The following is a 14804-nucleotide window of genomic DNA, read 5'->3' on the forward strand; positions in this document are numbered from 1 at the left end:
TTCAGCATAACATGGCTTTCAAAAACCTTCCAAAAACCCCTTCACATTTGCCGTGAGGTCATACCAACGTCAGAGGCTGATGTACGAGAAACAGGAGTCAGTCACATCATCTATGAGAGAATTATTGATCGAATGTAACTGGACTCCTCTGTGTTACTGTTAAGAACTATGGATTAATTTCATTACATCACTCAAATTAGCAGTAGCTTCCTTTGCTCAGCATCTCCTCAGGTATCCGGCGAGCGATGATGAACCGCTGGTTCCAAATGTGTGAATCTTAGCTGCAGGTATCAATAATCACTATGTATCAGATCTCTTACTATGACAGCATGAACTCTTGTAAAGCTCTTTATTTTGACTTCAGGTTGACAGAATTTACCCTCGTTTGGATAAAGCACAGTCAGATGCATTGCTTCTATTTAAGGTGGGGGTGGGAGGGGGGGGTGGGCAGATGTCAAACTCACTATTTCTGCCGCAGTGTGAGCAATGCTTTACCCTGGAATAAGGACAAAAGTGGTGCATATCATCACAACAAAGCCGTCTATTGCTGGGAGTCAAGCAAGCAGTTCAGCATGAACGCATAAAACAACGCATGTGCGCATATGCAGCCACAGCAACACACATGCATGGACACACACACACACAACCACCTACGCACACCCTTGGAAGAAGACACTCACACTTCGCCCCCATAGAGTACATGTCAGTCCATCTGGGATCATTAACACTATGTTAATGAATATAGGGCCGGGGCATGTGGAGAGAGAGGAGAGAGGGATGGAGAGAGCTTCTGGAAGAGAGGACAGAAGGTGGGAGGATGGAGGAGGATAATGGATTCTCTCCGAAACAAATGCACTGCCTGAAGTAGTTGTTGGGGGGATAAACATGGATTCGGAAAAAAAAAAAAGGAAAGACAAATGAAGTCGGGGGAGACGGGGAAGCGAGGAAATCGGACTACAGTAAGATAGGAGGGTAGGAATCGAGAAGCAACGGACCGTAGACAGGAGGAAAGACGGGGCCCGAACTCACTGCTGGGAAGGGAAGCAAGAAAGTAAAGTAATCGGCAAAGAGCTGCACCCGGTATGTTCTGGTCACGGGCGGATGAAGGCTGAGCTGAAATAACTGAACAGATGAACAGAAGAAAAGGAAGGAAGGAAAGACAGCAGAGACAACAGACGAGCTGAGAGAACAGGCAGGGAGACAGACGAGGAGATGTGGTATAATAAATGATGGCAGAGGCAGCGCAAGCTGACGAGCACGGTTAAATATTTCACTGGGGTTTGTTTGTGCTTTTGTGTGTATGTGTGAGTTCGACAGCGCGGCAGGAACTGGTGAAGTGTGCCTGTTGACTGGACAAGTTAATGATTCCCATGTTTTGAATAGTAGTGAGATCACGGCCCTGGGAGGCTCATTTACCCCCTACTGACTCAGGCATGTGACTCTGCATTAGTCTGTTGATGCAAGTGGTGTCTGATGTCATGATGCCATGCCAGGTTAGCTGGACGTAGCCATTTTGGACAGAGTTCAGCCTCTCAGGTGACTTTCTGATAGACCCTCTGCATAAGTGTAGGCTCGACGAGTTTCTCAATGCAAGATTCACTACTCAGCCCCCTGCTGGGATAAACCTACACATATGGAACCGCTATTAAGTCGAAGTGTGTCTTGTTGCACTTGAATTGGGGACCACCTGTATGCAGATGACTGAGTGTGAATAGGGCTTGAGACAACAGGGCTTTGTGGTGCTGGAGAATGAGCAGCTTGTCGAAGTGTGCCGCTATGAGCCCCAGGGCCAAACTCCTGCAGGAGGCCTGAGATAAAGGGCCAGAGGGCAGCAGGGTGACAAGCTGTCCATGTGCAGATGAAACAATGCCAAGTGTTAACAAGCCACGCCGGTGGCAATGATAGAGTTTAGATGGACAAACGGCGGCTGTTTGAAGCGCGATCCATCATCAAACCAGAGGAGGAAGTCAAATCACAGGAGATTAAAGTGATTTAGGCGTTTAACGGCAAGGCTAACACGCTTCTCATTCCATTGCGATGTTTGACCTTCCTTGTGCGACCTTTTGTTTTAAAAGGCAGCTAAAATTATTCCACGAGGGAGAGGTTTGTTAAGGCCTGGCACATAAACAGCTGAGGCTCAAGGGCATGGCGGCTGATGACGCGGTAAAGGCAGGACAAGAAAACAGGCAGGAATGACGGGTGACGTCCTGCTTTGTCTTATAGACAGCGGAGGGATCAGAACACTCCTACTCACCTTTAAAATCCAATGAAGTCTTGTGTAAGCAAACTTTCCGATGCTTAGTCTGGATTCACGTAGCTGAAGAGCAAGGAGGTTTCAGTGTGGGCTCCACCCAGCGTTTCCACGGGTCTCTTGTGTCTAAAACCTAACTCAGAGAAGCCAAGCCTTGCTTTGCCCTTTATTAAACACTTTTATCTCATCTGTTTTCCGTCTGTGTCAAACCATTTAAAGTCTCAGCAGAGACCCTGGACCAGCTCTGATCCCTGCCCGAGGCTGAAAGGATAATGGTGACTGGGCAAGAAGTGGAAGAAACAAGACAGGAGATTTACCAGGGTGACAGGATGCTTTAATAACTCTTTCCTGTATATTGCTCACCATTTTTAAATAAATATATATATAAATCTTCGCTAGAGCGACACCTGTCTTCTTCCTTGTTGTTTACACTCCTTCTTCTGTACTTCCCCTCTATTCCGTCAGGTAAAGTTCAGAGAGTGTAAACAGAAAAATGAGGTCCAACCAGGTACGGATTGGTCCGTGCACTCTATATGTTTTGTTTTCTTTTTACATAATGATGTGAAGTTATGTAATTGTGGGATTTCCGTTGCATGTTAAACAACTACTGGCAGATACCAAGACGCCTGGAGACGAGTCCTGAGAAAATAAACAAGCCTATTTCTGAGTGCTGAAAGGTTTGTCTGGCTGTCAGGTCTTCTCTTGGCTTCCTTTCGTCTGCTCTTAGAAGCGAGGAGCTTTCCAACAACTCAAACGCTTTTTTTCTGTAAGGTTCCTATTTTAAGCCATCGGGTTTTCTGTGCATTACTGTCATTCACAGAAGTGCTGGTCTTCCCTCTCTCTGCGTGTGAGTGTCTCAGTATGGACTGTGGGAGGATTTAATCTTGCTCAGGAAGTCAGCCTCAGTTTCTGCTGGCTGTAACACTGTCAGAAAACGCCTGCGGAGAAGCGGATTTCGAATATTTGTTTGCACTTGTGTTCCTCCTTGTGTGTACGTGTGTGTGTGTGTTTGTGACGGGAGATGCTAGCCAGCCTCCTCTACTCTTGGCTATGGCCGCAGAGAGGAGGTGTAGCGGTTGCCTGTCAGTTTCCCAATTTATTTATTTTAAAATTGCCACCCCATTGATTACGAGGTTGATGAGCAACGGGAATCCTGGAAAAATTCATGAGCAATAGTGTAGTGTTGTTCGTGACCGAGTACTGGGGGATCCTGTTCACACCTGTCTGTAGCCTGTTAATCACTGTCAATCTGTGCTGTGCCAGAAAGGTTACTTGTTAAAACTTTTTGCTTGAGACAAATTGAAAGTAAAATGTTTTGATTTTTTTGTGGTCGACCTCCTTCGATTATTAGATTCTGTTCTCAAAACATCAGTTGAAACATGTTTCCTCCCATAGAATGTTTTAGAAAACATTATAAAATAGAAAAGTACCCACAGGCATTATTAAACCCCAACCCCTCTTGGGTCTAGTGTGTGTGTGTGTGTGTGTGTGTGTGTGTGTGTGTGTGTGTGTGTGTGTATGTGTGTATGTGTGTGTCTGTGCCTGGCAAGCACACACATGCCCTATTACCCTGAGAGTATCTCTCTCTTTAACACAAGTACAGACACACACACACACTCCTGCCTCCCTGCAGCCACAGTGTTTTGGGCAATCTAAGCCCGGCTAGGCTCTTTCCTTCCCCAAAGGGAAGCCTCTTACTGAAGCCACAATCCCACAGACACCCCACGGTCTGGACTTTATCCACTCCATCTGGGTCGTTATTTTCTAAAGTCACCTGTCTGGGGAAGCTGCTAATCACAGACTCCTAGATGAGACTTACTGATAAAACAGTGATAATTCTCTATTATCTGACAGCTCATCATCTTCACAGCGTGCCTGCGCAGGCATACAGGCCCACGATGGTCTGCAAAGGGCATTTTGGATGAATAGGAAAGTGGGACAATCAAAGATTTCCTCCCTATATTCAGTATTTTAATCAGATGTCTTTTGCAGCTCATTGTCTGGGCTAATAATCTGTGGCAAAACAAGTTGACAAACTGCCTTGTGACACATAATAACAAGTCAACGTGTAGCTTTTTGTTACGACACTCAGCTCTTTTAAAAAGCACAACAACAGTGCTGTTCAGTGTTGTTGCAACATCTGCAAAAATGAGATGACATCCAAACACTGATTATTTTTATACTGTATCTGCATAAAATCTATGAATAAAACCTATTGTTATCATAGTAAATATTGTCATTATTCTATTCATTTTACTATACCCTTCAAGTTTTTGAGATTACGTTATATTTTTATTAATATTTAATCTTAAAATCAGACTATATCAGTTTTCTTATCGTTTTTATAGTTGTTTTTGTGTTTTCTGGTGCCAGCTGGAGGGAATGGTCTCGTGTCTCGGTTGTGGGCGGGGAATGTAAAGGACCGCTTTTCTATTGGCTGACAGCGCCTCTCGGGGGCGTGGCCTCCTCCTCCAAAACACACAAGTAGCGCCTGTGTGTAAGCAGACAGCAGCAGCTCGAACAGTGGTCGGTCCTCGGTGCTCTCTGAAGTTTCATCAGCGCTCACTGGAACAGTATCTGCAAGTGGTCCGCGCGTATTTACGCAGACAACAGGCTCTTTATTTAATCAACACTAATTGAAGATAGTCACTTTCCCGCCGAGAAGAGGAGATATGGATTTGGTGTGTCTGGTGTGCGTGGCGCTGAGCATCGGTGCTTGGTTCGCCTCCGCGGAGAGACACAGCGTCTACTGGAACAGCTCGAACCCACAGTAAGTGGATATATGCTCTGGTGATGAAATGCGGGGTTGTGTGCGTATGGTGCGTGGCTACCGGATCAGCCACGGACTCTTGTGTTTGCGGGAATACGTGCTGCCTCGGTTCAGAGTTAATGTTTTACTCGACTGAAATTTTACGCATGTGTTCTCCGTGCGCTCCTCTCGGTCCCGACACAGCTCGCTCTCTGAAACTGCTGTAGTGTTAAATGTGGTTATAATCGTGACACCTTTCAAGGCTCCTTTGTCATCTAATGTCACGTATGTGTGATCACCTTTTAAAACGCGCCCAAAAGAATCGGCCTCCAAAGCTGGACGGACATCAGCGGACCGAGAAAACAGAAGATTGCGAGCAGTGGACGGATTCAACACTATATTTAACCGCAACTCAGAGACGCAGACATTCTCTAATAGGAGAAAATAGACTGACAAGTATGAACTTGGCCTCTGACGTTGTCTGTTGGGTCGGCACCTGTGTGTGATAGCAATGGAAAGTCTATAAATGAAGATGAATCAGAGGTTCAATAAATTAGCTTTATATATACATCAAAACCTCAAGGACAGGTGCAATCAACTGTGTGCCGATTATTTGAACTTTTGGAGGACATGTAACGCTATCCGACCAATCGATACCTCCTGACAGACGCGCAACACCCAAGCGCGATTTATTGAGCTTTTAGCGCGGACTCCAAGCTTGAAAGACGGAATGATTTTTATACAACGCAAGGACAAGTTCCAGCCTCTCAGGTCGATTAAAACCCACAGAAAGGGGCCAAACGCCAATATGGCCTTTTAGTCTTCTCTTGATCACATTACTGCTCCTCTAATTGCGCTTTGGGAGTGACAACAGGCAGATTGCGCTGGGTTTTGCTGGTATAATGGAAACTTTTCAGGAGAATTAGTTGTGTCATGGGTAAGTCCATATGTGAGTCAGTGGCCCGGGTTTGACCCAGCTGGGGTGCGCCCTACTCACCACAGAATAAAGGCAGAGGTGCAGCTAGACACAGATGTGGGGCTCTAATGTAAGACAGCAAGATTGATTTTTTTTTTTTGTGGGGGGGGGGGCTGATTGTTATATTTTATGCTGCTTATGCTAATCTGGCATTGTACTATTTTGCAGTCAAATGTTGTATAACAGAAGAAAAAAAAAATCATATTACAACTCTAATCTCCGCCTGCTATGGCTAAACATAGACGGACACAAACCAGCCAATGACACCAGAACAAGAGGAAAAATGTGGCTATTCTGCTTTTGCAAATCTGTCAAACCAAGACGTGTTTTTCTTTCGTTGGCATCTTTCAAGTGCAAAACAAGGAAAGGGATTTCTCGGAAGGAAGACCAAAGGCATTTGAAGTAAAAAGCCAAGAATTAAACTTTAATCCGCTTGCATTCCCAGTGTCGCTTGCTGATGATTCCTTCCGCGGTTCCCATTTCTGTTGAACCACCAACAACCCCCCCTGACTTCGGTGTCTTCCCTTGTGCACCGGTTTTGTTATGTTCTCGGAAGCTGTAGCCCATCCTCCACCTTTCCAGAGGATTACAGTGATTTGTTGGCTAATTGATGCTAATTGATTCTCGCTCCAGTTGTCATCAGCAGTGATTCATCTTAAGCATAAGACAGTGGCCAGATGGCAGAGTTAATGTTGGTGATAAGAGGGATGTGCGTGATTAGGCTGTTCTTTTGTACCCGTGTGAGCGAAGACAGAGCAGTGTGGTTAACTTTTAGCAGGAAGTGATTTTGTTTTTCAGCAGAGGGAGACAGTGGATGCGTGCTGGGAAGGAGTGCCTTTTACCGTAGGCAGATTACCAGAGACCTATGTGACTCACACTTCCACACACTTGGGGGGCAAGAGGGAGGACTTGTATGTTAATATTAGCCACAGACAGCATTCCACCCCACTGTTACTATACTCAACTCTGTCAGCTGTGTGTGTTCCTCTCACTGTACCTGTTTGCTCCTTTCACCACCTTCACTCCTTTTCTCAACCTCACAGACTGACTGCTGCCCCCCCCCCCCCCCCCTCCTTCTTATGAGCCTCCATCTCTTCCCCTCCCTATCGATTTACAAATTCTGGATCTTATTTTCGCCACAGATGTGGAGGCTATAAATGACGGCACTCCGCAGACTCCGGCCCTGTTATCGCTGGATCGTTTGCCTGCTCTCGTACATTCGCCGCGCCTTGTCATTTACCTCGCCGTGCTGCAATCATCTGTGCAAATATCTTTATCAAGAGGCCGGTGTAACGTAATATTCTGTTTATCTCCGTCTGGCTATGCACGCTATTGCTGTTACAGTAGAAGCCTGGGCCTGTCCTGACAGGAACACATGCCCCGGAGGATGAGTTTGGGGTGAAGGGTTTGGAGTCATCCTGTCCCATTACCCCCCCCTCCTCTCTCTGTATCTCTGTTGTACATTTATTACATTTTGTCCTACCAGTCTTTATTTGGCCCCTCCCTGGCCCATGTTCCTTCTGGTCACTGGCTGCTAATCTCGCCAGAATGCCAACACACACTAACATAGATTACATGCGGCGTGTAATCTGACCCACAGACACAAAACCGTCGACCCTTCTGGCTTGATTCTATATATAAATGTATGCATCTGTGATCCCGTGATGTAACTTGCATTTCATTACGCCACATGTGTGCTTCTGTGTGTATTTCTAGTTTTAGCTTTAGTCGCTAAGAACCACGTAGTGGCTATTGTCAATCATTCTGCTCATACCCGACATAAATCCACCTAAATGCACCTTGGCGATGAGATGATTAGCAATGTTCCCCCCCCCCATCGTAGTATCCATGCACCTCTGTTTGCTCTCTGCTCTTCCTCTCGCTTCCTTATCTGTGGTCCAGACTTCCTCCCTTCCCTCCATCAGCCTCCCCCCGCTGCCTCTCACAGACCTTCCTCTGTTTTCTTGCCCCAGTAGTTTTCCAGCAGAGGAAGACAGAGAACCTCTAAGTCCCGGCTCTGCTAACGCTGCAGAGATCCGCGTTGGCCTGGTGTTATCGTAGTATATGTGGGCAGGCACGCATGTATGACTGCTCATTCATAGCATTTCATGCATACCACACAGCTCAGCATCGCCCCCTAAAGGACCAGAGCAGCAACAGATGTCTTCCTTCTGGATTTATTTGTTTTGCAAGGAATTTAAAATGCTGAAAAAAGAGATAAGAGACACTGGCTCTTTTATGCAGCATCGTAAAAGCTAGTGAACTTGTTCCCTCTCTAACACAGGCGCACAGATTAACTCTCTGTGACCCCCCCGACATATTAAACCAACCATGATACCATTTGGTCTCTTTTCTATTGAGGAGAATGAATAGCAGGATATAAAAAAGGGGTGAGTGGCTGAAAAGCTTGTTGGAGGCAGAGGGGAGGGGAGGAATGGGTGCAGGGTGAGAGAAGGGTGAACTGGAGAAAGGGATTTGTGTTGAGAAATTAGCCTGCATGAAGAGCGTCGGTATATTATGTCAGCTTTAAGAGACAGGCCCGAATAGAAAACAGTAGGGGGGGATGGGGTGATTTTTGGGGATAATAAAGAGCTGGCAGACGGTGGGAGGAGAGGGGAGACAGTGATGGATGAAGGGAGGAGAGGGGTTTGGAAATGAAGAAGTTGGGAGCAGCAGTTTTTTATCTTTTGGAAGGGTTTCTCCGCGTCTCAGAACTGTTGGGCTTGCAGATATTTGCACAGAAATGTGGCAAACGCGAGGAGCGGAGCAGCGCGGCGTGATTGGAGCAGCGTGATTCACGCCGCTCCTCTAATTGCAGGAAAATTAGGTGGATGAAGAAGGAAGGTAGATTAAACTGGAAGCCGATACTTGAGGCCCTTTCAGCGGATATTAGATTGGCGATAATGGCGCGTCCCACCAGAGAGCAGCTAAACCCATTACGACCTCTGACAGCTCCTCCGCTTGTGTGAAAAGAGGTGCGAATCTGCCGCGCCACAGCAAATTAATAGGGTATTAAGTGTGCACCTCCGAGTAAAAATGAGTGTGAGCGCAACTGCAAATGCGATGAGCGCGCTATGTGAGAAGGTAGCGCGCCATCCAAACCGCAGACCCCCGTCGTTACATTCCAACGTGTGCACACTTACTACTGATTACCTGCAAAGCAAATGGTACGGGGTGGGGGGGTTGCATCTGTTCAGTGTTTCAGTGGCCTCGGCGGCGCTGACTGTTGTGAAGCGGGCGTCTTCAGCGCTGACTCATTTGGTGTGTGCGAGAGAAGCTGAGACCCTGACCCCTGACCCCTTGACCCAGCTGCCAGTTAGAAACTCTCCCCCGAGAGATGGTGAAGGACAGAGTTCCAGAGTCAGTTGTTTGACCAAAACCCGGTGAGAGCCAAGGGTGCAAACGGCGTCGGGGTTGTTGAGGAAAGGCGAGGAAATGTAACAGAGCCGTGCAAAGACAAAGGCAGGACTTCAAAGGTGAACCCAGGAGGGCAAGTGTTGGAGAACTTGCTGTCAAGCCAGTGCTACGGCTGTATTACTATTTTATACACACGCATAAATATCTCACCCAATTGTGCGAAGTAGAATGGCTCTATAGTGAGAAATGACCTTTTTCCCAGCACAGAGGAAGAGCGATCGCAGCCGTCTGCAACCTCTGCTGTGTACCCAACACCTCCAGTCACACGCGAGAACAAAACTCCCACACATACACACATTCAAACACACACGAGGTTTCATTAGGTCTTGATAAACAGATGTGCACACAGGCCTCGGGCGTGAGACGCCCCGAATAAAGGTCTTTGGAGAATCTCTCTCTCAAACACAGACAAATGGGCACACGGGAAGGAGAAGCCATGTTGTAAGTAGGTCTGCAGCCGCTCCAACACCTGGTACTCCCGATCGACACGGCTATCGTATTAACGTGACTGTCACCCTGCCGAGAGCTGCCAGTCGGAGGCAGATAAAGGATTCTCTGAAAGAGTTGCCACCTTTAATGAGTTACAAGGCAGAGAGAATTTTGTGGGTTTTGCACTTTAAATGTGTGGGTAATGTTGTTCCTTTAATCCAATAGACAGAGGTGGGAGATAAACTAATTAAAGGAAAAACAAACCAAGAGTATGCAAATGCAACTGTGAAACCGCTAGCGCAAGCTTTCAATGCACATCCATTCTGGTTAGGGTAGTGAAAGCTCTACAGGGGGTGAGGCACTGGGGTTGAGGGGGCCCTGTAGCCTTCAGGCATTCTGTCTTTGGGGAGCCAAAGGGTATAATTACATCCCATTCATTCCTCCTCCCCGCCCTTTCTAGGGAACACATTGGCCCCAGACCCCTAACAGCTTTTAATTAGCCAGACCAACGGAGGAGAGGAGGCAGGGCGGTAAATGAGGAGGTGAAGGATAAAAGGAGAATTTTCTTAAATGCCGGAGTTGTGAATGAAATTAGCAACAGAAACTGTTTCATTGGCTTTTGCCAAGTCTCTGTTTTCAAATGGAGGTGGGCCAGGACGCTAACAAGGACACGACAAGGACCCTGTACAATTCAAAACAGTTCCTTTAAATTTAAAAACCAGCAGATTGAGTTCCTCAAGTGTCATGTGGGCTATTTACTGATCGGGCTCAAAAGAAACCGAAAGAAATGAGATGTGAGCGAAAATAAATGAACCAATTAGCTGCCCAGTTGTCTTTTATTAACATGTGTTGTTACCAAAGGTAAAAAAAAAAGTACATGAATAACAGGCGTTCACACCTGGGCGTACAAAGAAAGTTCTGAGAGTGAAAGTCGTGAATGCGAGCCACCCTGTTAGTCGATAACAAGTGTTGGGCTGTGCCCAACTAACAAAGCATGTTTTGACAGGTAAGCTAGCGCTAACTGACACGCACGCACAGAGGCTTGAAGGAGGGGTTAGAGGCCCATGTTTGGAGCCACTGTGTCTGTGACTTGGTCTGGCAAGGCTGAGGGGGGCTAACAGGAGCCACAACAACAGACGAAAGGGAGGGAGGGGGGTCAAAGCCACCACGTCCCATGCTTTGATGTCCACACACAGGAGCGCTGTTCTTGTCACTCTCGCTCGCGGGAACATGGCAGCCACAGGCAGCCGTTCGGTTTGTATTTGAGGATTACAGCCTGTTGACACGGGTTCTGTAATCTGTAATTTGCAAATATCGGTCTGTCTTCACTTTACGACGCCTGGCTGCTGCCCAATCAGCTGCAGCGGTGGCAGAATGGTGTTAATTAAAGGAAAGATGCAATTATAACAAAATTGATGACTGTCTGTGCAGTTTTTGTATATTCCTACATTTTCCTAGGCACCAATTTATCAATTTGAACCTACCAATCACCGCCAAGTGAAACATCATATCATCAACAAATCAATGTCATTTTGCCATTTCTGTCTGGTAAAATAAGACGGGGGGTTTGAAGAGGGCCGTAAAACTAAATGAAAGGCAAAGATGAAAGGAAAGCACGGGCTCCTCCCCCTGTCTTTGATGGAAACAGAAATTGAGAAGCAGAGATCAGCACATAAGTGTGAGGGCCCTCTGCGCAGAGACAAACGGTGGAAAATCCAAACCGCCAAGTTGCTCGACAAGAGTCGGGATGGAGCTCAACGCGGTTTTAGGTGTGCCTGTTTTCTCCCCGCTATGAACAAGTCAGGCCTGATCAGGCTCTTTCTAATTCCGTCACAGTGGAGGGTACGTGCGAGTCCACAGATACAAAAGCAAATATCCTCACACGCTACCTGAATATTCTGCACCGTTACCTGTGTGTTAGCATAGTTGGCAGTTTTCTGTCATTGCGTGTGGAGCCCGCGGCCTTTGAGTGTTGTGTGTGTTTGTATAATGTCCTTTTTTAAGACATCCACATATGAAGAAATTTGTCATTAATGTCCTCCCTTCTCTGCCTCCCTCCAGCTTTTTGTGGGATGAGTACACAGTGGAAGTGCGTATTAACGACTATCTGGACATCATCTGCCCCCACTACGCCCACGGCGAGGTGTCATCGCATGCAGCTGAGCGCTATGTGCTCTACATGGTGGAGAAGGAGGACTACGAAGTCTGCAAGCCTCACTCCTTTGACCAGCTCCGCTGGGAGTGTTCGCGGCCCTTTGCTCCCCACGCTCCTGAGAAATTCTCTGAAAAATTCCAGCGTTTTACTCCCTTCACCCTGGGAAAGGAATTCAGACAAGGAGAGAGCTATTATTATATCTGTAAGTATCAATTTTTTAAAAGTATATTCTTCTGTTTTTCTGGTTTTGTATTAAATGTGTTCGTTTTCGACCTTTTCGCAGCCAAGCCGATGCACCACCACGGCCAGGACTGTCTGAGGCTGAAGGTAGACGTCGTTGGGCGTAAAGACTCCGCAAAGACACATCAGGAGAGACCCAAGAACGGAAAAAAGGAAAAAGAGGTGGACGAAGGGAAAGGAAAGTTCATTGTCAGCGGGGGAGTTCACAACCCAGCCAACCGTCTGTCAGCAGGTGAGAATTCCTCAGAAGCGCTGAGCAGTCCAGCAGCCCGGTTCCTGACAGGAGCCGGGCCGGGCGCTGCCACGCAGGAGCGATGAAACTCAATTCCCGTTTTCTTTCCTCAGATGACCCTGCTGTGATGGAGCCGAAGCTGCAGAGGAGTATCGGAAATTCCGGCACTCGGCTGGTTTCCTTCCCGCTCTTCTTCGCCGGGATCCTCGTTTTGTGCATCTCGATGCTACACTGAAGCAGAGACTCATCAGTAGAGACTAAGCTGAGCCGATGCTGGGCATTGGGACCACGGACACTAAAGACTCTTTTTATACAGATCGTTTTATATGAGCATGGATTGTGCTGTCGGTGTGCGTTTGTGTCTTTGCTTGTGTGAATGCGGATCGTTGATCGCTCCAAAGAAGAAGAGAAGCTGTTTTTTTTTTTTTTTTAAATGACTTTGTCTAATGAGGATGGGAATTCTCATTTTGTAACATTTGCAATGCACAATTCAGTCATGACGAACAAAACTGCAAGCTGAATGATCAAAACAGTCTCAATTCAAGGATTATTCCAGAAATAACGTGAACGCCTTTAGTGTGTGGATACTCTCATTCCTTTGGTACACATTAATATTGTACAACCACTCATCTCTGACTTGCTGTCCGCTTTTTTCCTTCCTTCCGATTGACATCACTGCTGTTAACTTGCACCGTGTGGTAGCACTTGTCTCCCCGTCTGTTTGGCTTCACATTCTCATACTGGTGCTACACACTCAGCATCACAATGATCTGTTGTCACAACTGTTTAGGGACTTGTGTCAGTTTAAAAATGCATCCATAATCTTTTTTATACATTCAATTTTTGATGGATAGCTACTGTTGTGTTGTGTAAGACTCTTGGAGATGTGGCGTGATGGCTGTCACACCAACAGACCCGGATACCGACGTGTTTGGGAGCATTTTCATTACTCATGGCTACTTGGGTTGGTTTTTCTTACCCTTCTGACTGTTTCATGGTACACTGGCTGATGTGCAGACGGGACCCTTTGCACATCGTTAATCTAAAGCGACATCCAGGAAAACATTGACTTTTTAAAGAAAAATAACCAACAATAAAACTGTATTATGTAAATAGAACATGTACATTTGTATATAGAGAACCCTATGAAAACCTGTTTTAAGATGTGAAATAAAAAATGATGCATTACACCTATCTGTTGTGTCGGTCTGCTTTAGTGAGCCAACACTTGGAATATTGTATTTAATATAGCGGTTGTCTTTGACATCTACTGACAACAGCTCTGGTTAGCAATGGCCGCATAGCAGGTTACAGGTTCAATTCTGGCTCAGTGTGGAGGAGGTGTGTGTTTCCTGTCTTGTCTCCTAGAGTTCTGGTTCTAACAGTTAGTAGACAATGAATGTATGTATCCATTTAAAGCCGTACATTCACTGTTTAATATTAGCAGCTGTATTGAAATGTAGCCACATGCTAACAACAAAAAAAAAAGCCATGTGCTGAACACTTGAGTGTCAAAACGTTGAAAGCTGAATGGAAATGGCGCCACCTTTGAAAGGCTCCGGTCACATGGTTGTGGTGAAGAATCCTTGCATTCTGATTTTCTTTACATTTAAAGCGGCGTGCCAACTGTGTAGAGTCGGCGGTGGTAGAATTTCACGCTAACATGCCTTGTATAAATCCAACTGACGTCACTGGAGTTTTTGCAGGATGACATATTGTTTTGGCGAAACCATCCATCTCCACTCTGATCCGACCTCTTCGGGAGTCTGGACGTTTCCACCTCCAGGTCTGTTCCCCGCCCCCCTCTCCCCTGCCCTGCTGTCTTTCATCCCTGGTGAAGTTTCTTGCCCCTGCTTAGATTTCGCGGTTTGAAAATCAAACATGAGGTACCACAGGGTGATGGGGGGGGGTCAGTGCAGCAAGAGAGGCCCACGAGCAAACTGACAACTGGGTGTGAGGGTGTCACTCTCGCCTACGCTCTCACGCACTCTCAGATTTTTTTTTTAACCATTCCTCCTACTGCTCTGCACATCCTCTTTGGAGGAACAGCTGAACATCTGTGTGTGCCTGGAATGTGGGAATAAGGAGGGAAAAACCTCAGCGCTGACTGAAAACTGTCAAAACTCACTATAACATGTAAAATCACACAGAGTATACATCCAGTACCAGAACATAAAACCGGGTTATTTGTTTTTCCATAATCGCATCGTCATTCAAATTGACTGCAGAGGATTACGCAGGCCTGAAAATCCTCCTGCAATGTAGCACCAGCGTCTCTGCAAGGTTCAGAGGGCCAGTCTGTCTGACACACTGGGAATGTTCTGGCCAAAGATGATGTCATATCGCAAAGTGCCA

General features: G+C 46.5%; 1 protein-coding gene across 1 annotated transcript; it reads left to right on the top strand.

The window, feature by feature from the left end:
• Nucleotides 1–4732: 4732 nt before the first annotated feature.
• Nucleotides 4733–13643, top strand: efna1b (ephrin-A1b). Its single transcript, XM_003966235.3, has 4 exons — nucleotides 4733–5021; nucleotides 11884–12179; nucleotides 12261–12449; nucleotides 12563–13643. The coding sequence occupies exons 1-4, from the start codon at nucleotides 4924–4926 to the stop codon at nucleotides 12682–12684; spliced, it is 705 nt and encodes a 234-aa protein (XP_003966284.1). The 5' UTR covers nucleotides 4733–4923; the 3' UTR covers nucleotides 12685–13643.
• Nucleotides 13644–14804: the final 1161 nt, after the last annotated feature.

Source organism: Takifugu rubripes, chromosome 7 (genome assembly GCF_901000725.2).
Source record: "Takifugu rubripes chromosome 7, fTakRub1.2, whole genome shotgun sequence".
NCBI classification, from domain to species: domain Eukaryota; kingdom Metazoa; phylum Chordata; class Actinopteri; order Tetraodontiformes; family Tetraodontidae; genus Takifugu; species Takifugu rubripes.

What these genes read in the sequence shown, in the direction of transcription:
- efna1b (XM_003966235.3), top strand. Translation starts at nt 4,924, where the DNA reads ATGGATTTGGTGTGTCTGGTGTGCGTGGCGCTGAGCATCGGTGCTTGG. An exon ending in TGGAACAGCTCGAACCCACA is followed by an intron (nt 5,022 to 11,883) that starts GTAAGTGGATAT and finishes GCCTCCCTCCAG; the next exon opens with CTTTTTGTGGGATGAGTACA. An exon ending in AGCCAACCGTCTGTCAGCAG is followed by an intron (nt 12,450 to 12,562) that starts GTGAGAATTCCT and finishes TTCTTTCCTCAG; the next exon opens with ATGACCCTGCTGTGATGGAG.